This window comes from Scleropages formosus, chromosome 15 (genome assembly GCF_900964775.1).
Source record: "Scleropages formosus chromosome 15, fSclFor1.1, whole genome shotgun sequence".
NCBI lineage: Eukaryota > Metazoa > Chordata > Actinopteri > Osteoglossiformes > Osteoglossidae > Scleropages > Scleropages formosus.
In genome coordinates, this window is record NC_041820.1 from 19,466,667 (window position 1) to 19,489,983 (window position 23,317).

Below are 23,317 nucleotides of genomic sequence, written 5' to 3' on the forward strand. Positions count from 1 at the left end.
CTCCCCTCCCTCCTGCGGGGAACCAGACAAAACCAGAGAAGGAGCACATAATCCATCAGCTATCAAGAAAAACTTATTATCCTACCATGTCCCAGTCTGCTACATAATGATTAGTTTGAATGCGACTTGATTTGCACTCAGCTTGAAATAAGAAAAAAAACTATGTCACTGGCTTTCCACCAATATTAAAGTATATATCGTTAAGTATTTCAGGAATGTATGTTTAATGTATGTATGACCTAGAAGTCTAATGAGCAACATTTCTTCTAACTTGATACTGCTTATGTGTATAACAGTTGCTACAACCATTCTATGATTTTCTTGCAAACTCTCAAAAGCAATAGAATTCATAATATATTACTATTCTCTCGCATACTTGTAGAAAAAATAGCAGTTTAGTTATTTTAGCTGATATGATTTATGAGGCAGGGTGAAGCTCACAAGTGCTAATACAACTTTGGAGACTGAAATCACTGGAAGATGTCTGCTGTGGTGGGAAGTCTGTTGATGTACATCAATTTACTCTGGTCTCAACAGTTACTTGTTGTGCTGAGCCTGTGTGCTCAATGCTGGACTCAATATTTGTGTTGGAATCATCTGATCACCTTGTCATCCCAGTGCTCTGTTGCAGGACTGTCACAGAAAAACCACTAAAGGAGAACCACTTTTACTTTTTTCCACCTCTTACCGCAGCAACATCAATTATTTTTGCTCTGTTGAGGCTGCTAACAAAGGTGTAGAAGAACTCTAGCAATCCAGGTTGGCTGGCTAACTTCAACCCCCACACACATTTAAGAGGAGAAGGGGATGCTCTCCATGAATGCTGTGAAGAATAGGCCACTTTCTGAAGACAGATGTGTTGTGGGCAGCCCCTTGAAGCGATACATCATGTTGTAAAAGCAGTGGACCTGCAGCCAGTAACATGGCAGTATGTACAAGCTCAGCAGACTACCTCAACCATGGCAAATAAATAGCCTGTATACTCATGCACTCATACTGTTATTTGCACATTCATTTTCAAGTGATTTTTCATTTACTGATGCACCTCAGGTCATGTATCTCTCTAAAGGGTACAACAGCAGTGTCCATGTTGCATTCAAACCTGCAATCTGGTATCTTTTACGGTTCGGTTCCTGAAACATTTCTTCAGAATGCTGCCGAGCTGAAATCTCAAATGAGTCAATGTTACTGTGTCATCAGGTGTATGGGAACACTTCACATGTGCAAATCAGCCAAATGTATAAATAAAACATTTTAATTTGATCATCTGCAGAGAACAAAGTTGAGGATGCAGCTATAAGAAGGAACATATTTTATTCACAAGTAAAAGTCAATGCAGGCTGGAATACTATACATCTATACACAGGATCAAGAATCCCTGTACAAAACCAGAGACATTAGAAAATATGATCTGATATGAAATGTGACCTTACATACATTATTACCTTTCTTTAAAAAAGTTTGTTTGGCAATAGTCAGTCAGTTCATGTAACTAACTGTGCATTCATGAAAGCCAGGGATTTTATTACAAAATAAGAGTACAGCAAAAACAAGGATAATACAAAAGGATTAATAAAAATCTCATGCAGCATCTTCAGAAAGGGCCTGAGAGTATACTTAGTTGGAAAAACAGTAACAAAGGTTTCAGAGTTATAAAAACCTAACAAAACTAAATAGTCATCAATGACAATACAAAAGCCAGTTTGTCTGAGTTTGTCTTTAACTTCTGTAAACCCAAATGGGTTAATAACCTGTTTTTTTTTTTTTCTTTTTCAAAAAGGAGGAAAAAACAAGCAGTAACACACTAGCAATTACCGAAGCTGTGACATCTCGGTCTGTGGCGCCACTACTGAAGGGCTTTCCGGGTAACTGGTAAATTCTGTGTATGCACAAACAGAAATGGTTCACAACTGGTACACCTGCTTCAGCAATGTTCGCATGGACCCCAAATCTGAGATAAAAGAACTAAAATACCAAGCCTAGTGCACTGAAACGTGGCTTAGACCAGGGTTCTATGTGACCATGGAGCACAGACTGGTCAAGCCCTCTGTGCTGATTTGAGGTTTTTGGTGGAGCAAGTGGAGTCAAATGCATAGAACTAGGCTAGAAGCCCCCTGGTGTACCCCCCACCCCAAAGGGGCTGTAATGACTGCTTTACACGTGCCATCTGGGCACCTAGGGGCCTTACGTGGCGTTTCTTACCCTGCAATAGCTGAGCACTCTGTCTGCTGGGCAATTTTCTTAGGGTGACTTAAGCACCCAGGCCATGGTGAGCTTTGTTGAGCTTCACTCCACAGTGGCTTCCAGACAGACCTGCACAGTGGCAGCTGTGAAGATGAATGGGCTGCCAAGGCCACAACTCCAACTAAAAAAACAAATGCAGGCACGCTGCAGAGGGTCGAATCACCCACCACTTTCCACAACGCCCACTGAGGCCCCCTTGATCAAGGCAACTGGAGGGATGGAACAGTTCTGCCATTCAGCAAGCTTCACTGACTGGCCAACAGAAGTGATGTTACAATAGTGAGTCTTGCCCTCCACTGAGCAACAGAACAGTTTTTAAGGTTACATTTCCAGAAAAAAGACAGAACTAGAAAGAAACCTAAAGGTCCATAGGCTACATGATCAGGGCACATACTGACTGAGGTTTTTGCATGAGAAAGGCATGTTCAGGATGCAATAACATTAGCTTATTGCTCATCTTTTTTCCTCATTTTATTTTTTTCTTACCTAAAATGATATTTTTACATACTGTATGACCATATAAATACACTGTACAATGCAATACAAAATATGGTTCTTCTTTTAAAAGCAATATGTCTAGGGTTTGCTTAGGTATGCTGGTTTTCATACTAGCACCAATACAAAAAATATTCACCCAAATCAGTCTGTAGAAAAAGGCACTTTGGAATTATGTTGAATCAGTCTTGGTTTATGACAGCAAAGCCCTCTCTTCTCCATTGCTAAGCAGTAAAGGCAGAAACTTCACTGCATCACTTTAAGTTTTCTTTTTCTCTAATGTGTCCAGTACCACCGCATGCCAGAAGGTTTTTTTTTCTGCAAAACAAATGGTTGCTACTTCCATGCAAAGGTCCACTTACATCTCCCGTTTTACGTAGTCGTAGCTGTTGCTGTGGGCAACATCCTCTCCTGTCAGCATCTCATCAAACTAGCTGCTACTCTTCTCTGTCCTTCCAAAATGACTTCCTGTGTCCCCTCTGTCCTGCTCTCACACTTCCACTTCCCGTGGGCCATCTTGTGTGTCAACTGGCACACCAATGTCGAAACAGGTCACCATCATGACACGCGACTTGCACAGGTTGACACAGTACTCAAGTTCATCGGTGACCTGCTCAAGGGCCTCCAAGTACTCCTGTGATTCCTTGTCCAAATCCTGGTCTACTTCGACTGCAGGAAAAGAGAGGAGAAGAGAGGTACATCAGATAGAGACTTTTAAAAAAAATTCTGGATTGCACTACAGATGCCAGATGTACATTAGTTGCTCAGATTATTATTAAAAAAAAAAAAACTGTCAAGGATGACAGTATGAAACTTCTAGATGTAGTTTTGTCTTACTGAGTGATATAGCTCTGACATAACTACTGAGTGTCTGCTTATATACTTCAAGGAATATGCAAGAGACACAAGCTTCAACTTTGTGTCTATCAGTCTTCAACAATTATTCTCTTTATGTGAAATTGGTACTAAGATAAGACTTAATTTTGAAAATACTCTATTCTTAGACTCATGTAGGACATGGAATAGAGATTTTGCTCCCATCACAGACCTGTTCTTTATGAAACACCTAGAAAATCTTCGGCTAGTAACAGACAGGTGGGGACCTTTTAAAAGCCGTACATACAGAAAGTTGCAGTGGTCCAAATGAAACAACACAGCCTTTAACAGCAAGTGAATTGTGCTTTATTGATTTAAGATCACACTGAGAGCTGCGGTAAGAACAAAGCTTCTGCTATATAACACATAGCCAGTTTCTTTCCCTGCCTAGAATGAAACATATCGCTGTGTGAATTCTGCAAAAAAATTAATACCCTTTGTTGGTGACCTTTACAGCTCCCTTGCATTCTTTAATTTCCCCTGTGCAGCCAGGTGGCTATTGCTTACGCAGTTGACCACTTTTATAAAGGTCCTTGATTTGAAAGTGAGAGGTTGTTTTTAGTAATTGTCTGTACTGTGATAACACAGCAGAATCTGATTCTAAACTTCAAAAATGTTGCTTTGACCATGGAATTCCAGGAGGTCTTTTTGAATGAAATGTCCAGAAAAAGTTTCTAAAGGACACAGTTAAGAATACACAAGATCAGAAACATGGGGATTGCTGATGAATTACCCTGCGGCTAATTTGTGCAGCTTGACTGTAAATGATTCCTTTGTTGAGATATTTTATCCTCTCAGAAGATGATGACATGCACTTGTCTTGTGCCCTGCGCCTATAGATTAAACAGTGAAGCTCACTTTGTACATCTACATTTCACTGTACACCCCCACAGATGATAATGAAACCATCAAATTGCAACTACTGAAGAAGAGTTACCTTTCAGAACAAATAACGCTATATGGAAATTTCCTACAATGGGAACTCCCAAACATGAAATAAAAAGTCCTGAAGCTGAAAAGTCCTCATACTTAAATGTCCGAGGGTTCAATTGTGGGAGAAAGAGTCACACATTGAAGGATCACCGTCAGGATAGCACTTGGATGTTGGGGACATAGGCTGTCAGCTTCCATTTTGAAAACAATGGCCAAAGCACTTTGAATGGGCCAGTGAAATTGGTCTAGATTCTTAGAAACAGATTCAGGGCAGAACCACTGCTGCAGCACGCAACCTTTTCCATTTCAGGGACACATCACAGCAGCATCAAGGACAAAAAAAAGACAATGGAAACTAAACTTGATTCTTTAAAACTCCATATTTTCAAAATGGGAGTTCCTAAAGGTCCATGGCACTCATATTTGTGAACTAAGCAAATCAAGCCCTTCCTTATCTCTAGCCCAGCCACATGGGATTACTTACACTCTCCTATCCACTTGCTTGGATCCATCATCAGCCTACGCTTGGTGTCCTCCAGTTCTTCCTTCAGCATCTCATGCCTGGCCCTCAGCTCCCGGATCTGTTGTTGCCGCCTCTCGACCAGCTTCAGCTTGGTGTTGAAGTACAGCAGGCCCTGGAAAGTGGGAGAGGGAGAAAAAAGCATGAGTCACTGAAGTCTCACTAATCCCAGTCCAACTGGAAGCTTTGGAACAATGATGCCAAATGTCTTGTGTCAAAGAAAGAACTATTCAAAATTAAAGCAAAACTCCAAACTTGATCAGGTTAAACAATTTCAATGGATGAATAACAAACCTCTGAGCATAAATGATACAAATATATGAACACAAAATGTATGTGTGAAAAGCAGGCCACTGAAGAGGAACTGCAAACGAAAGAGGTGATTTTTGCTGATTTTAACTCCTGTCCTTAACACTGCTGTGTTTTTACCACAGTAGAATTACTGCAGATACAAACACACAGTTTAAACTTAACAGGTGTTGACTTTTTCAGGTTATTGTCATACTTGCAGTTTCCCTTAATATTGGCTATTGTAATAGCAGTAATAACAGTGACCTTGCCTAATGAATCCATTTTTTTTTCCCTTTAACTCTCACTCTCCATAAACTACTTTCCATCACACACACACACACACACTTCCAAGGTTACGTTCTGCCAAATTAGCATACCTTTTCAACATCCTGAAATGGCTGCTGGAAAAGAAAGACCAGAGAAAACTGTCATAAAATATGGACTTCAATAGAACATTTAGGGTTTGCGTAACAGCAAAATACATGCACAAACTCAGTGTTAAAACGTTCAGTTAGCAGCACTGAAGGTGGAACTGTGAGAGGCCATTCAATTGCTGCAACTTTCAAAGACGAATTGAAGATCATCTTTTCCTAATTGAAACTAAATCAAATGGCCATCCAACTGATTTAATATCTCCCTTCAACAAATCTCCGCTGGGCTGGCGCCAGCTTGTAGGGAGGGTTAATGATCCGTGGAAGCGGGTACCTCCATAAAGAGTGATCAAGCATCCCTGGATGGAGGCCTTCATCCATCACAGACTGTTCAACCACAGTAATCTCCTTCTCTCTCTCCCTTTCACACCCAGCCCTACCAATCAGTCATATCTACACCAATTAACCTGAGACAATAATTGCTTTGATGAGCCCACTGCTTTGCTCCCAAGCCCAGTGATAAACCAGTAAGTGGTCACAAGCACTTAAATGCAGCCATTCAGATGGAAGGTCAAATGGACGAGGAAGACGTTCTTGTCTTTTACTCATTAATGTGCATGCCTAACCAAGTATGATGAGCTCAGATGCTTCTTCAATGTCAATGCCACTTACTTGGAATGTCATTAAACTAGTGACATTAGACAGCTATCCCACAATGAAACCCATCTTCCATAAACTTTAAACAGGACCGACAGAACAGGGCCTATAATGTTAAACTGAAACACAATTAACTAGTAAATATCTTTCATGGCTCAGCAATCCCACACAGAGCGAAAAGGTGCTGTAAGGGTAACCACTTACTGGCTGTCAAAGCAACTCCAATTTCAATGGCATCCATAGCACCCAGTACTTACCTCAGCTACATCTTCCTGTCGTCGCCTCTGTAGCCGCTCTACATCATCAATTTCATACACCTTGATCTCAAAGGGTTCCTTCAGAGTCCCAGGCAGCAGGGGTGGCAAGTCTACCCACTGGCCAGTGGAGGGTTTCCTCCCCAGGGATGAGGTGTCTGGCAAGGGGGCTGGGATCAAACGTCGCCTCTGGAGACCTAGAATGATAACATTAAATTAATCAAGGACTGAATATGGGCCAAGAAATACACAGCACGACTATTCTAGAGTACTCAGAGACATTAATAAATATGTATAAAGGCAAACATTTTAACTGGTAACAGAAGTGGACCTCCTGAGGAGGAATTGATTTCATACGTATAGGGTACGAAGCAATCTACTGCATGCAGTACAGATATGAATTACATATGTCGCCAACACAAATTTGAATGAATAGAACCAGGTGATGAGGTTCAGCTATCTAGGAAGTCAAATATATTAGATTCACAGAACAGAATGATATCTGAAATTATACATTACATGGGCATACGAATACTAAATAATATTCTTGTGCTAAAAAGACAGCAAGAGCTTCATTCCTCTTTTATGTTTTGTTCACCTCAGTATAAATTTATACTCTGAGGTATCTACTAGCTCTTGTTGTTATAGCATATCATGAGAAAGAACTATTTCATACATTAGTCTGATTATGAGAAGTAGCTCCTTTACACAGTAAAGGTATCTGATTTTTAACAGATTAGAGAATCAGGCAATGAATGAAAGGAAAGTGAAATTGAAAGTAATACTAGTATGTTTAAAGATGAATCCAACCTTTAACAATAATGAAACCCTTTTGAGGACACAGGGCATATATATTTTGGCGGCCACATGCACACTCAAGCAGCATGAAAAACCAGCTTTCATTTGATCTTACAAAACACTGCACATTTTCTTGACCCACAAAGAACACACTTTAGAAAAGCTGGATTTACTAACTATTTCTCTGTCAGACTAGAGAATTTCAGCAAAACTGCTTAAAATACACTTCAATTTTACAACACTTCATTTTGCTGTGCCAAGAAACTTCATTCTTACAGCCTGCCATCTTATGTCATTAAATTAAATATACATGTAAATGATCTTCTACTTCTTACATTTATTTATTTAGCAGATGCTTTTCTCCAATATGACTTCCAATGGATGCTACATAGTGTTATCAGCCCACACACCTTATTCATCAAGGTAACTTACACTGCTAGATACACTACTTACAATGGGTCACTCATCCATACATCAGTGCAACACACTCACTCTCTCTGTCACTCACACTCTATGGGGGGGACCTAAACAGCCTGTCTTTGGACTGTGGGAGGAAACCAACGTAGACACAAAGAGAACATGCAAACTTCACACAGACCAAGCAGGGATCGAACCCACATCCTCTCGCAGCATCCTAGCACTGTGAGACAGCAGTGCTACTCGCTGTGCCACCTTACCACCCGCTTCTTGTACTGTTCTTTCTGTGTCCCATAACAAACAATGCTTAGGCATGCCAAAATAGGTGGGAGTCACATGGTTTACGTGCAAATTATAAAATGACTTCTCACCATTGGACCTCTTCTTGGGCGATTTGGAGGATCTGGTACGCCCTGAAGAAGATACTCCACTCTCGCTCATTGAATCATGAGCAGAGGAGGCACTGCCCGTGGCCTCACTGTCCCGGATCATACTCTCATAGCCACTGCTTCCGCCGCTGTGATAGAAGAGGGCGGTGCGGCCCATAGCAGGTGGCAGCTCACCACTGAGCACACTGCTGTTGTCGCTACCATGTCCACTACTGTAGCGTTGCGGTCGCCGTGGGGCTGTGATCTTGCTGTAGGGGGACGGCAGAGCCAAAGGGGAGGGCTTATCATCACTGAGGTTCACACCACTGTCATTTCCACTGTCAGAGTCCCCAGAGCTCCTGAAATGCTTCCCGGGGCCACCGGATGCAAGTTCGCTGACTCTGCTGTTGGCAGCACGGATGGCTTGTTTTGTTCCCATTATGGTGCCCCTCCCAGGCTTGCCATTAACCCCTGTCACAGATCGGGGACCTGTCTTTCCAGTAGGAGGTAAATTAGTGTTCCGCATATTTGGAGCAGCAAGGGATTTGGTTGAAGAGCTCAGGGTTTTTGAACTGTTTACAGACACTGAGCGGGCCTTGCTTCCATTGATACCAACAGATTTGAGGTTGATGCTGCCCTTCAATGGGCCTGTCTTGCCTGGAGTACCCGGAGCGGCACAGGGAGATGCTGAGGTAGCAGAAGAAGTAGAGGCAGACAACGGTGTTCCAAGCCTGGGCACTGACCGACTGGACCTGCCATTACTTCCCAGGCTGGCTCCACTATTCTCTCTGTAGAGACCTGGCTTGGATCCCACTGAAGTCAAGCTTTCACATCTCTCTAGGGATGTCTGACTTTCATAACACTGTCCAGCATCTCCTTTGGCTCCTCTGGCTTTGAGACTGGATGTTGCTTTGGCTGAGCTGTAGTCTGCTTTTAGACTAGATGTTTTGTGGTTGCTAGACTCACTTCTGAGCCGAACATCAAACTCGTCCTCTGATGCTGCAGTCCTGGGTGACGAGGACCTCCCTCCATCAATACTTGCTGACTTTAAGGCACTTGGGGGCAGCAAAATCCGGTTCTTTTGATCTAGACTGGATTTCCGGACTGGTGGAGCAGGAGGTGAGGTGCAACCAGATTTTGGAAGCATGCTACCTTTCTGTCCATTTGTCTTTTTCCCCAATGATGAGAACTTCAGGCTAATGGCTCCTGATGTGCCTTCTTGGTTTCCTCTGGATTCTGAGGAATTGTGGATGACAGGTACTGTGCCTAGTGTGGTTGCTCCACGCCTGAGCTGTGGAATTTTGTTAGGAGCCTCAATTTTCTTGATGCTGGACTTTTCACAGCCATCCACCACCCTTTGAGAAGAGGTAGACACAAGCATCTTAGGTGGTCGAGGTACACTGTTACTGTTCATCCCTGGCTTCCTGGAGGGTATTCCACTTGTGCCATTCTTGGAGAGCTTCCCAGCTGAAGCAGGGTCTGTGGCTTGAGGGTCTGAGGGTCTGTCAAGACGAAGCCAGGGGTCTTCTGGCTTTCCTTCCTGTCTCTGTAGCTCACGGCTACTGCTGCTGTTCTGGGAAACAGATGAGGTAGGCTTCATTTTCTTGGGAAGACTGAAGTGAACTACTTGTGGGGAGGCTGACGGTTGTGAGGTGTTAAGAGTACTAGTTTTTGTAATTTTAGAACCTCTAGCTGATGCTTTGGTAGAGTCCGGTGATGATAGGCATTTTGTCATACTCAGGGACTGTTTGCTGGATGTGGCACTATCACTGTCCATCTCCGAGAAGCAGAAGCCACTATCATTTAATGAGCTCTTGAGATCTTGTGGGGAAGCTGGTTCCTTAGGGAACATACCAAGGGAATCCAAATAGAAAGTTCCCCCTGGACACGTGTGCTTGGGCTGCAGTAAAAACCTGTCTGTAGAATGGATGCCTTCACTCTCAAGTGTACCCATGCTCACCTCACTAAGCCAGGAGCTCAGGGAAGAACGCCTACTCTCAGGGCAGACAAAAGCTTCCTCTGGTAAAGGAGTTACAGTTTCATTGCTGACAGCAGACACACCTGCCTGGGAGGTGTAGGCATCAAACTCATCATTAATACTACTGATAATGCTAACTGGTCGTGAACCGGAGGCCAAAGCCTGTAGGGAACAGTCACTGTTGAAGCTGATAATGCTTGAGGGGCGCCCATTGTCTATAATACTGCCTATGGATAGTTCCTCAACTACTGTAAACACCAGTTCATCCTCCCCATTGAGTTCTACTGGCTGCTGCAGGGTCACTGTTGTTCTCAGAATATCTCTGTCAAAGCACCTACCCCTAAAGGCAGAGCGTAGGTGGCTAACCTCCATGGGAGATCTGCTTATAGGATGGGCCCTGCAGGAAAGGGGAGAGCTTCCATGGTCCCCCCGCTTCGTGGCTTGGTGGCTCATCCCCACTGGTGGCATCCTAGTGGCAGAACATCCCTCTGATTCTGGGTAAGGTCCTCTGGGTTCTCTCTGTTGGGGAGGAGGGGGAGCAGGCTTGGGGAGTGGCCTCTTGGTGAAGAACACCTTCTCCCGTACCACCGGTTCAGTGTCCTGGGATGCAACACTACCCTGATTAATCATGCACACCTGACCATCTGACGCCAGCCCCTTTTCTCCATCTGCGCTTGTTCGGTTCAGGTTTTCAGAGATCCCCTTGTTGAGGGCAGCGCCTAGACATTTGGGATGTTCTTGTTTGGGCTTAAAGGAAGCGCTGCAGTTCGGGTGAGAAGGAGGACACTGTGGAGGCTGCCAGGAGGAAACAGCCTCCTGAGAAGAAGCTTTAGTTGGAGTCCTTGTGGATATTACAGTGCTGTCTTTTGCTTTAGTGGCTCCACTATCTGCCTTGGAGCCAGCCTGGGAACTCTTGCCCTCCCCTGGGAAAACTGCAGGCTCTTCGCTGCCATCAATACAATCCAGTCGCTCCTGTAGCTCTGCAAATGTGTTGCACTTAAAGTGGTCCCTGTCCACCAGGCCCTCCTTGTTGCGCTTTCTGTTGAGGGATGGGATGATGGGAACAAAGGCAGGTGGACCCTCGTTGTCACTGAGCTCACGGTCCGAAATAGCGGCACCACCAGGCCCTACGTAGATTACTGTGTCACAGGATTGCTCGCTGCTGGAGGAGTAGTCTGGATCACTGACCAAGGCAGGCAGGTCCGGATCCAGGGCAACAGTTCGAGGATGGAAGGGTCTTAGGTGTGGGGGACGCCGGATTCGGCCTTCTTCACATGAGCTGTCTCCGCCAGAAGAGCTTGATGCATACTAGAACCCAGAAAGAGACAGCACAGTTATCATTCTTCAGTCAGTCTTAACTGAATATAAGAAGCCACATGTTTTTATTTGTTATTGTTCAATGTCTAATTTTAGTTTTTAATTCATGGTTTTGAGTGAAAATATTCAAAGACAAAACTGTACCCAGCACACAGTAGTGAACAAATATCAGTACCTTCAAGTTTAGTCAATATGCATAAAATGTGAAAAGTACAGAGTGGAGAGAAATGTAAAATCTTTATCAATAGTACCATACTAGTATCCATTTCACAAATTTAGTTTGTGTCCAAACCTACAACCCATTTCACTGTCCATTCAAACCTACTGTGTTAAAATAGGATTGCTTTTGCTAGTTATGCAGAATTATATTCCTCTAATTTGTGTGCCTTCGTTGAACACTTCCTAAGGGAAATGTATTGATAATGTGATGGAGAGAAGCATGAAAAACTAACTCTGAATTATGGCTATAACAGCCATTCATTATCAAAGATGCAGATTTGTTATATTTTTGCAAATATTCTGCATTAGTGACATTTTACTCCTAACTCCTACTCTTAATTTTATAAATTAACACAGGAGTGGAATGTAAGAGGCAAGAAGTGCTGGTACAACCTCATAACAATACAAAACAACAAACACTGACACAAGAACAAGAGTTACACCAATGTAGAAAGTGCAGGACTGACCTTGGATTTCTTCTTCCGCATACGGTGGATGCGTGAAGCCAACTGCAGGGTGGTAAGCGACTCAGCGTAGCTGGCAGGTAAGTCTGAGATGTGAGCAATCATGGTGGTACGGCAGTTGATGTTGCCCAGTGACTCCCTTAGTAGCATTGTCAGCTTGCTGTCCCTGCATTACATTGTCAAACATGTCACTCCAGATGGAAGGAACAGACATTTCAACGCACCCCTTAAAATGTTAGATATTTAATTTCCTATCTATAACAAGAAAGCAGCTTCCAGTAAAATTAGACCCTCTATTTTACAGATCTGTGCACATATTTAGAGAAATTTCCTTAGTTCTTTACCTGAGAAAATGGATGGTGTTAAAACTGGTCTACTGTACACAGGATCAGCTTCACGCAAAAAGTTTTTGCTCACACCTGAGCCAACACGAATTAAGGGAAAGACTGCCTGGTTCCATTCTTTTTGATTTCCTCGTAGGCTGGTCATATCTCTTCTTTTCATTGCCACCTACTCTCCCCATTTCTTATCTCCTTATAATCCACAACATAGTTTTTACTCAACACCACAGCCTGTTACTGTCAGACTATATGTTATCAACAACTTTCACAAATCCAAATTTCACAGCTTGTAAACATGCCTGTTCTCGCTCTGACTTTTAACAAGCAGAGTAAGCTGCAGCAATTTATCTGAAAGCACACTGGTAACAATGGGTGAGGTTAATATACAGACTGGCACATTAGTAGAGTCATAAAGCTGTCAAGGTAGGCATGCACATGCAGACACCCACACACGCATGTGCATACGCACCCATACACACAGACACCAAATGCTGGCTTTTGCTGCCATCCCCATTTAACTGTCGCTCAAAGTTCTGGCACTTTGAAAAACAGAAATACGGAACAGAATCCTGTCTCACCTGTAAGGGACATGCTTGGCTCCGTTGGCTAGGGCGAGGATGACGTTGCCCAGGGCAGTCAGGGACAAGCACAGGCCACCACCTCCACCGTCCCTGCTCTTGCTGAGCACCTTCTCACAACTACCCAGATCGATGAGATGCAGGCGACTCCTACCTCCAGACACTGTAAAAAGAAGAGCATGAGGGTGAGGTGATGTCTCCAGAAAAACGACTTCTGCCCCTTTTTCTTTCTCGGAGCATGGCATAAAATGGAGACAATGAGCAATGAGGGGCTGGGCCAGCAGCTGAGATCTTCGTCTGAATAACTTGTGACTAAGCCAGGTTGTGATGCGATTTAAATCTGAATGGGCCTGCCACAGTTTAAGAGCAAAGCTAATACCTTTGTAGATACCAGACACATAATTCAGGACTGTCGGTTGACGTTTTCATTACACATATGCAAATTTAAAATGTCATGAGACATCAATGGCAGTAATAATGAAAGTGCCATGTGCAACTAGTCGTGTGAAGAGGACTCGACTTCACTCTACAACATCATGTCTACAGTCGAAAACAAATACAAAGATTGTATCTTGTATTTTAATGGGTCACTGGTAAGTATATTTTAAGTTGACTGCAGGAATCATGTCATGACCTTAGACTCTGAATAGTGACCATCTAGTCATAAAGCAAATAAATTTAACTCATGAAAAATCAAACTTGGTACAGGAATGCAAACCAGTCTCACATCATCAAAGGCAACACACTTTGGGTCCATAAACATTCAAAGCACAGTTTGAGGACTTCAACTCTTATAACATATGTAGATTTATTCCTGCACAAACCAGTACGTACTCCACATTGCCACAACATGAACAAAATGGTAATGATGACCCTACTACAGGAACCCTGCAATTAGAGGTACCAATAACCAGCTTTAGACGTTGGTGGTTCTCAAAAAACAAATATTTCACTTGATTTTTGATTTTCTTGTTAAGGTTTCTATAAATTCCTTTTTATTCTGGTCATTAGTCTAGCTTTTTTCTTGGCTAAGTGAAAGATTAGCATATGGTTGGACTAATGTCTTCACTGACTCCTCAGTGAAGTCCAACCACTGAAAAAACTGCTAATTTCTCACATTGTAATTTCACCCAGTTAGAAAAAGAATGCTACTACAATGGGCACATGTAGCTGCATGCTTCAATCACAAAACTAATAACACATACTGAGAGGTAACAACCAGCTGTTAGCATTAGCTGAAAATAAGCTAGGGCTGTCCGTGTTATCAGGCTATCCTAGATGTCTTTTTTCCAACCAAGCTCCTTTCACAAGCAATTATGGTTTACACTGGCAATAAAAAATAGGGTGCTAGTAGAGTCAGGAAGTGAAGCAATTTGTTAAAATGACAAAGGACATGGGGTACCCTCTGAGGGAAGTTACCACAAATACACCCTGGGTCCCCATCTAATTTGCATTATTCATTGAACATAAAATGCTCATCAGGTTGCCAATATATTTGATTCACATAACAGAAACTCAAGGGAGGAAATAAATCTATGACCATCTTCTCTGGGTAGACTTGCTGAGTGGAACAATGAAAGCAAAAACTCTGGATGTGCTACTACTGCCACATCTTCAACTGGTCCTTCCCTCTTCTAACCCAGAGGTGGTTCATTGGCAGTGAGACATGTAAAAGCAAGAAAGGGCCTCACTTCCTCCTTTGCTGCTCTTCTCCATACGGTACTGGTAAACGTGCAGGGTGAAGAGCATGTGCGAGTTGCGGTGCTCATCCTCATCACAGTCTGGCCGACTGGTACTGCGTGCTGCAATAGCTGCATCCAGAAAGAAGGCAGCCTTTTCAGCAGTGGGGGCACGAAGCTCACTCTGGTTCTGGAGCTGGAGGGGTGGGGTGAAAGATTGGATGGGAGCAAGGGTTACAGAAAAAGAGAAGTGAGAGAAAGACAAGGGGGTGAAGAGCCAACTAATTGGACCCAGGCACACATTTCTTGCCTATTAGATTGAGTCTCCTGGGCAATCATGGAAACAGATATGCACACAGAGGGAGGGGGATTAGTAGAGGTAGTGCAAGAGCAGGAGGCAAGGGTATATCCCTCGAATGCAAAAGCTCCAGTCTTGAGCAAACTTTGGGGGAGGGGCACGGGGAGAAGAGAAAGGGCAGAAGGGGAGCTTCAGAGGACTGAAGCAGCCTTTGAAGTCCCAGTCCTTGGCAAGAAAAAAACCCTAACATCTGACGAAAGCACCTGTCAGGCCCATCAAAGCCCCTTTCCCCACACACTGCCATCCCCGCTCCCCAGTCATTTCACATTGTGGTCAGGAAAGGAGTGAAACAGACACCACGGCTAATGGACATGAACACATATTGATGCTGACAAGGAGGCCAGTAAGCAGGTTTGAAGGCAGAAAGAGATATTACTAGGTTTAATAAGTGGAGGTGGGCATCAGCATACTGTAAAAACTGGTAAACAGATTGCAGGTCTAAGAAATGAGCAGACAGATGAAACAGGACAAATAGAAAGATTTTCTGGTCACAGAGTTATTGGTAATTATAGAGACCAGATCAATGCACAAACAGACACAGGGAAGATGTGACAGAGCTTCAACAAGGGTGCTACATGTATCAGCAGAGCCAACTCACCTGAGTGCCACAGATGGGGTCCTCTCGCAAGTAGATCCCTGGAGACTGGCCATCCTGCAGACTGCCACTGGCCACCTCTGAGAGTAAGTCAGTTAGCATCTCATCCTTGCCAGAGATCTCCACAGCTGAAACACGGATGGAGAAGCGCGTGCCAGTCTTCTCCTTGCGCTCGTTGATCAGCTTGAAAAGCCAGGAAATGGCGCAAGGCACAATGCCCAGGTTCTGGGTAGAGTTGTCTTTGCCAATCATGGTATAGGTTTTACCTAGGTAAGATTCATATACAGTAATAGGTAAAACACACAAACAATTGTTAAGACAAGGTGTTAAAGGAGTACTTACTGTCCTCCTAGTCCTGCCTTCCTAAAAACCCTCAGCAATGAAAATATACATATTTTAGAGAAATTCATTGAAATAAAGCATCATTCTAACAATCTCTTCTTGAAACTGTATGACTGACGGCGATAAAAATGACAGAACACCTAGTAGGTAAAGAAACGGAAGACAAAAGCTTTTCAGATCCAGTGTTCTGTGAAGGTTAATTACTCGGCTCTTTTAAAAACACTGGCTTCTTGTGATCCCCCTCCAACCCAGCCAGTCTCTCTGCTCAGGTTCCTTCTTCAGTGCACTGCCTGCCTATTGTGAGCTTCTTATGAAGCTGACAAAAAAAAATGTGGTTTCCTTCATTGTCAAGACACATGGTAACCTTGGGGTATGAATGTGAAGGAAAATTACATTTTGCATCACATACAAAGCATCCAAAGCCAAAAACCTTGTCCTAAATGTGTTCTAAATACATACAGCTAGCTGCAGCAACAATGTTCCATGTGCAAGATGGCAATGGGATGTCAGGAGAAGAATTCACAGTGAATTAATGTGAGGTCTTACCCAGTTTGGCATGGCCAAAGCAGAATATGCAACCATCTGCACCGTTCACCACTGACTGGATGACTTCTGCCACTGTCCCCGAGCACACCTCAGCCTGTGAATACAAAGGGCAAGACCTCTCATCAAATCTTTTCAATGCACCACTAACTGAGTCAAGCAAAACAAACATCTCTGTTACTATGGTTGCATCCATTTAACGTTCCATCTTGCTACGAGGAATGCAGCTTTGACGAGCCAGGTACACTATCAGATTTCAAACAGTAGTCAGAGGATATGTGTTGCTATGCATTTTCCTTGCTGTATTATTTTTGTTCCCTTCCACCTCAGGCCTACTCGGGTATATTAAAGTATGAGAAATCCGCTCCTCTTCACCATATTACAACATGCCATACTGCTGTAGGACAACTTAGTGTTTCTAGCCTCTAGCGTATCTCCTGTGACTTTTTTTCTTCCACCTTCACTTCATCTTTGTCAGATAGGTTTACCCTGCTTCAAATTGTGTAGCTGTTTTCCCACCAATATGTACATAGGACCAAGGCCTCAAAGGCCAATCCACTCTCCACTGCCAGTTTCACTTGGGACCAGAGGAGGCTTTAAAAAAAAAAAAAAGGTTGCCTGCTGCTCTCTGCTGAACTTTTCAAATGCCAGTATCACTTCTCGAAGCAGGGAGCTGCAACTGTCACAAGAGTTTTGACATCACAGTTTTTATTCTCAGCTTGACAGTTTCCTGTCACAAACTGGATTCTTTTCCTTCTTGTCTACTTCCTGCTGAAAAGTTGTCTTATTCCCATTGCTAGCTGCAGTCACCAAGCAAGTATAATATATTTCAATGGCTGACTTTCAACCTCTTCAAATCTGTGTGTTCTTAATAGTATATTTCATGGAAGGAAGGAAGGAAGGAAGGTACAGCTAGTCACTTGTTGCTCTGCTGCTGTGAGGTAACTTCCAGCTGAGCATGGCTGAATAGTAACCCTCCTCTTGACTGTCTTTCCCCTTGGATTCTACTTTGATCTCATTTTGGATAACCTTCTGTTGAGCTTAGTCTGCAACTATATTTTTGGGAGGCTGGTAAAAACCCCAAATGGAATTCAAATCATTCTGCACACATTAAAGAACCAGCTGCTCAGGGTATTCAGTATGAAGCAGCTCAATCTCCAGATAAGAATGCATGAACTAAATCCAGACCTCCACCCTGTCCTTGAGAAAAGGAAGTGGGGGAGGAACTGTAATACTGGCAGGTGTCCAGGACTTACTTGTGAGGCATCCTGGGTGAAAACAGCATCAAAGGCAAACATCTTTGGAACAGCCACTGCAGTGCGTCGGTGCCCTGAGTTGGACTGAGTGTTGAGAGAAGGCTCATAAAGGGTCAGCTGCTTCTTCCGGGGGTCAACTTTCATGAAGGACATAGACTCAGAAGAGTCATGAGGACCTTGCGAAGGGCATATGCGCATCATCACTTTCACCTGAGAGGACAGACAGGGGAGAGAAGAAAACATGGTTAATACAAGGAACGGTTATTCATTATTCACTTATAAGTATTTGTCTGACCTAATGTTTAATTTACAGTATTTTTCCCTTGGCTCTGTATTTTCCTGGCTTTTTTTATGAGTAAATTCAGCTTAAGCACTTTGTTCAAGGCTACAGCAGAGCATCAACAGCAATTCATTCATACAATCCCTTGGTATTAAGGCTGCTACTTGAAAACATCAACCTGTTGGCACCATAGAATAAACACCTAATTAGGAAGACCATAGCTGTCAGACCTAACAGTCAGACTATGGTGATTGCTTAACCACGTTTAGAGCAGTAACAGCTGTAATAGCATCACAGCCCAATTTACGTCACCCAAACAAGTAAATGTGACACATTAATGTCCTTCAGGCTGCAGCGCCATGTACTGCCCTTCAAGCGGGACTAATGTTTGGAAGGATTTCAATTGTGTGGATATGTGTAGTACACAAATTTCTGCATACTTATGTATTTCCAGAGCACCTTTCTATCCTATAACCATTCCCTGGGGTACAGGCCAGCAGGTTGCTGATCCCATGGGCAGTTTCACTGAGATCTTCAGAGCAGTTTCCAGACATCTACAATCAAGCACTTACAAAGGACTAGAAATCCTCCTAAAATAATCCCCCACACAGCCAGTGCATAATGTAAACTTTACTGGCCTGAATATGACACTTCAAAAAACCTTGAACCAAATGCAGTAAAAAGACATTCCTGTAAAATTATTGCAATAATTGTAGCCATATTTAGATGGTGATGTCTAGCTGTTATCATCCATGCCTTTCAAAACAAAAATAGCTTCCTCCTCATCAGATCTCAGCTGTAATATGCCCCACTGAACTAGAAATCCACTGGATCTGAATACCTGCAGGTGCACCAGAACCAAAGACAAATGAGCCACAGTTCCCCTAGGAACAGAACAATGTTTCACCTGGTCCAGTCTGGGGTACAAATGTTTTCAAACACAGGCTCATATTGCTTGCCTCTAAAGGTCCTGTCTCACGTCACACTCTGGAACTGCTTCACAAAGATGGAGCTTTGCCATTTTTCTAAAAACACTTTTTTTTTTTTTTTTAAAATCAACAGTACATCCTTTGCATGGGCCCATACCCAGAGTCATTGTATTTTTTCAAACTTTACAATTTTTTTAATCAACAATCATCATTATCATTTACATTTATTTATTTAGCAGACACTTTTCTCCAAAGCGACTTTCAATGGATACTATATATTGTTATCAGCCCACACACCTTATTCACCAAGGTGACTTTCAGTGCTAAATACACTACTTACACTGGGTCACTCATCCATACATCAGTGAAACACACACACACTCTCTGTCACTCACACACACTATGGGTGAACCTGAACAGCATGTCTTTGGACTGTGGGAGGAAACCCACACAGACACGGGGAGAACATGCAAACTCCACACAGACTGAGCCCATCAAACCCATGTACTCTCGCACCACCCAGGCGCTGTGAGACAACAGTGCTACTCGCTGTGCCACCATGCTGTTTCAATGGGTACCGTGTGCATATTCATTTGGTGAACAACACAGAGAGTTCATATAAAAAAAACACATTATTTCACTCAGGACTGTATTACATAATAGTACCGTGTCAGAAATATATTTGGGATGAATGGCAGGCCATCCCAAGTAGTGCTGTTTTCCAGGGATAAGTAGAGCCATGGTCCATAGTCCATATCATGTGCAGTCTACTCGATCTAGTAAAAGAAAGCCTCTCAGAAAAAAATATAAACATAGGCTTGCATGTGGGGTATGGGATGGGTGCAAGTTTTTCTAATCTCCTTACATTCACCACTGCCACCAACCTCCTGGCTTCTAGGACTCTAAACAGGTATTACAACCATCAAGCCCCACAAGGCCAAGAGGTACGGAGGGTTGAGTTTCTCTTCCTGTAATCCAGCCCTGCTTTTGCCCTGACTCCACCTATGCGCTGGGACCTCATACTGTTCTCAGATTTCCAAAGCTGGACAAGCTGTCATACTCTGTCAGTGCCAAGGGACGAAGAGCTGCTCCTATTTCACCCTGGAACCCAACGCAGGTCCTCTGCCATTTCACTCGATTACTAGCTCTGCCAGGCACAACAACAGTAAAGGCAGTTGAGACAAGAAAAAAGCAATTCAAATTCATGTTTTCTGAAGCAGTTGTTGCTACACAAACACAGAAGCACAGACCTAAAATAAAAAGATATCACAAAGGTATGCAACTGTACAACACTTTGTTTCCAAATGTCCATTAATGTGCTCTTTGGAAAAGGTGACAGAGAATTTTGTTACCCAGCTATTTTGTACCAAAGCACCCTCAGTCACTCATTGTTTACTTTTTCAATTTCCAACAGACAGTGGCTGAGGTGTTCACTAAGCTCCAGTGCCTTTGCAATGACTACAAACATCTTGAGCTTCTACCACTATTCAATGATAAGAGATTCAATCTCGGACTATAAAGAGCGCTGAATGGGGAGAAAAATGACCATGTCTCTCAAGGGAGGGAAAATTGAGCAGCAGCATCCAAAACAAATGCATGTTTGCTCTTCCTTTCCCACAGCATTCATGGCCAAACAAAATAGAATTTTGACCCTCCACACATGGCGTTTCAGTGGATATTCTTACAAGTTTATCCCCAGCACTGAGATACAATGTCTGAATCTTATTCTGATTTGACACTGGGTTTCAGCATTCAGCCATCTCTGAGTGCAAGGATGTTTTGTGCTCTGTGGGGGATATGGACTTGACGGATGTGTACATATGTTGAGCAAATTACTTCTGCTGTGATATTTAAAACGACTTCCACATGTGTCTCATGAGATTCCCCCAGTGGCCTAACAGACATGCCACCTGTATTAACTTTCAGCCACTGGTGGACAGGGCAATTTTTAATCCACAAATGCTTTTACACACATGAAGTTCTTTGCTAATGACATGGTCTTTTTTTGCCTTGTCTCCTTCACAACCCCCAACCACCCATTCCCACTGCTCACTGAAAAATGTGAATCAGTGTGTATCTCCCCAGTCCCCACCACCCCCCTGCTTCATCTGTTTTTTTTCCCCCCCTATAGTCTGCCTTCCAAAAAACATCCTCAGTGAAATTGCTGTGAACAATGGCAATTCAATGTCAGTGTCACTCAGGAAGATCTTCAGCCTTGACTGAAAGTCCCATTAACTCGATAGCAAAACAGCTTCCTAATGAATCATAATCATCTTACAGCTATGAACCTTTCTACATTCAAGGTTTATTTCTTTGTTCCAACATATTACAGGTACAACAATAAACATTTTGTAATCATGACTTCAGGTTTTTTCAAGTCGATTATGTCCTAAATGTTAATAAAACACTTAAGCCTGAAAAACTCTGAAGACTGAGTGAACCCCTCAACATTAAGATTAGAGAGAAATGTTAAGGTTTATTTAAAACAAGCTAAAACTTGATATTTATGTAATGTCAACAGCTAGTCTTACTAAATGGCTAAAATGCAACATCAAGAGGAACAGGCATTGCATCATTCTGCAGACAATACGAATAAACATTAAAAAGGGGTTCAACTTAGTTCGTTACAAATGACTTTCTCAGCTGTGAGGGAAAGGAAACCCATTAACAAGGCTAAGTCTTAAGAAGTTCCCTTTTCCTAGGCAAAAAAACAATGAGGAACATACTCCAAAGGTTCCTTAGAGCCAACATGCAACAAGCCACCCTTCAAACAGGTGCTAACCATTTTCCAAAGGAAATTTCAAGAGCTATATTAACAGTATATTTAATGGATAGTTTCCATGGTGGTGTAAACAATACCCGACAAATACACAGGAAGGGCGGCTCTTTCAAGAGTGTAAGCATGTTGTGTAACCCAAGGCACAATTTCACTAAAAACTGCGCAAGCTTTCCTCTTCCTATTTCCTTTCTCAACACACATTTTTATGCATGAGTAACAGGTGGCACAGTAGTTAAGGAGCTAAATGTACATCTCAACAGGAAGAATTATAGTTGTATGTATGATTTGCTATATTTGCTGTATGAATGGATAAAAACCATGACACAAGGATATATTTTTCAGGATATATGTTGGCTGTCTCCCGTATAGGTCATGTATAGCAAAATTACCATTCTGTACATGCTGAACAGCAGCTCAGTTAAGACATGTGCTGCATGGGGCAAACACTAGTTTACAGGAGGCTGTGTCAATCTATCTGGGGAAAGCTTTGCCGCCTGCATCAGGCCAAGATCTCTGCTTTCTTTGTTTGATGCCTCCCTGGAGTGTTTGATAAGATCTGAGAAAGAAAGCCTGTCTGCGGGAAAGTGGACAATGTGTAAGACAGGAGCTGAGCACAAGCAGTAGACACGCACTGCAGGAGTCTGCAGCTGAATGCACACTGCAGGAGTTAGAAGGCAATAACACACTGCAGACAGACACTGTAGGAGATGGGAGCTATGAAAGCATGCTCCAGACACACACCAGCTGCCTTATAGGGAGTTGCCACCAAGCCATGACTCAATGGGGCATCCGGGCATCAAGGTGATTAATCATCGCTAATGCTGCACTACCCTTCAGAATGCGTGCTTAATCGAAGAAGGCTCTGGAAAGGGGATATCTATCTGTATCACTGACTGACATGTAAAAAAGGCACAATGCACAAGTCACTTTGGGTATAGACATCTAACAAGTAACTAAATTGCCAAACAAAAAATATGGACAGAGGACAATGCAACACAGACAGGGTATTTAACTCTTTCACTTCTGAGGAGGACATTTAAACCTAGACCTGAGAGTTTTTGATGTCAAAAGACATGGGGTTCAGCTCCAGGTTTTCATTCTCTGCCACCAGCCCATTGCTTGTCCACTGCATTAAAGCTGAAGAGGGCTAAATCAGATTTACAAGGACTTACACGGGATCTATTTTAGGACCATGTAGATCCAGCCATCTCTGCAATGATGTCCCATAATCTCAATTCAATGAGAGTTTTGATTTCTGATTTTCATACCCTTTCAAACTTAAACTGATTAGAAACAACAGTATGCAGTAACCATCCCCAACCCCACTGTTAATTTCAACAGACAAGCTGAAGGTCCTACCAGACAGGAGAAGTGCCCAGTTCCAGTTTAGGGAGAAGCACACCCCTATCTTAGCCCACTACTCACTGTCTGCCCA

At 43.0% G+C, this 23,317-nt stretch overlaps 1 protein-coding gene across 3 annotated transcripts in view; it reads right to left on the reverse strand.

Annotated features, from left to right (window-relative positions):
• Positions 1–1,340: 1,340 nt before the first annotated feature.
• LOC108919636 (kinesin-like protein KIF26A) overlaps positions 1,341–23,317 on the reverse strand; it is a 96,385-nt gene continuing 74,408 nt past the window's right edge. For 2 of the 3 annotated variants that reach the window (XM_018727794.2, XM_018727796.2), the window contains exons 6-16: positions 17,895–18,104; positions 16,642–16,735; positions 15,757–16,019; positions 14,813–14,996; positions 13,122–13,284; positions 12,206–12,368; positions 8,228–11,510; positions 6,645–6,838; positions 5,737–5,760; positions 5,033–5,183; positions 1,341–3,408 (exon numbers count right to left, since the gene is read on the reverse strand). In XM_018727794.2, the coding sequence (XP_018583310.1) occupies positions 3,230–3,408; positions 5,033–5,183; positions 5,737–5,760; positions 6,645–6,838; positions 8,228–11,510; positions 12,206–12,368; positions 13,122–13,284; positions 14,813–14,996; positions 15,757–16,019; positions 16,642–16,735; positions 17,895–18,104 (4,908 nt within the window). In that variant the 3' untranslated portion in view covers positions 1,341–3,229. The remainder of the gene's footprint in view (positions 3,409–5,032; positions 5,184–5,736; positions 5,761–6,644; positions 6,839–8,227; positions 11,511–12,205; positions 12,369–13,121; positions 13,285–14,812; positions 14,997–15,756; positions 16,020–16,641; positions 16,736–17,894; positions 18,105–23,317) is intronic. The other variant, XM_018727795.2, reaches the window with a different exon arrangement.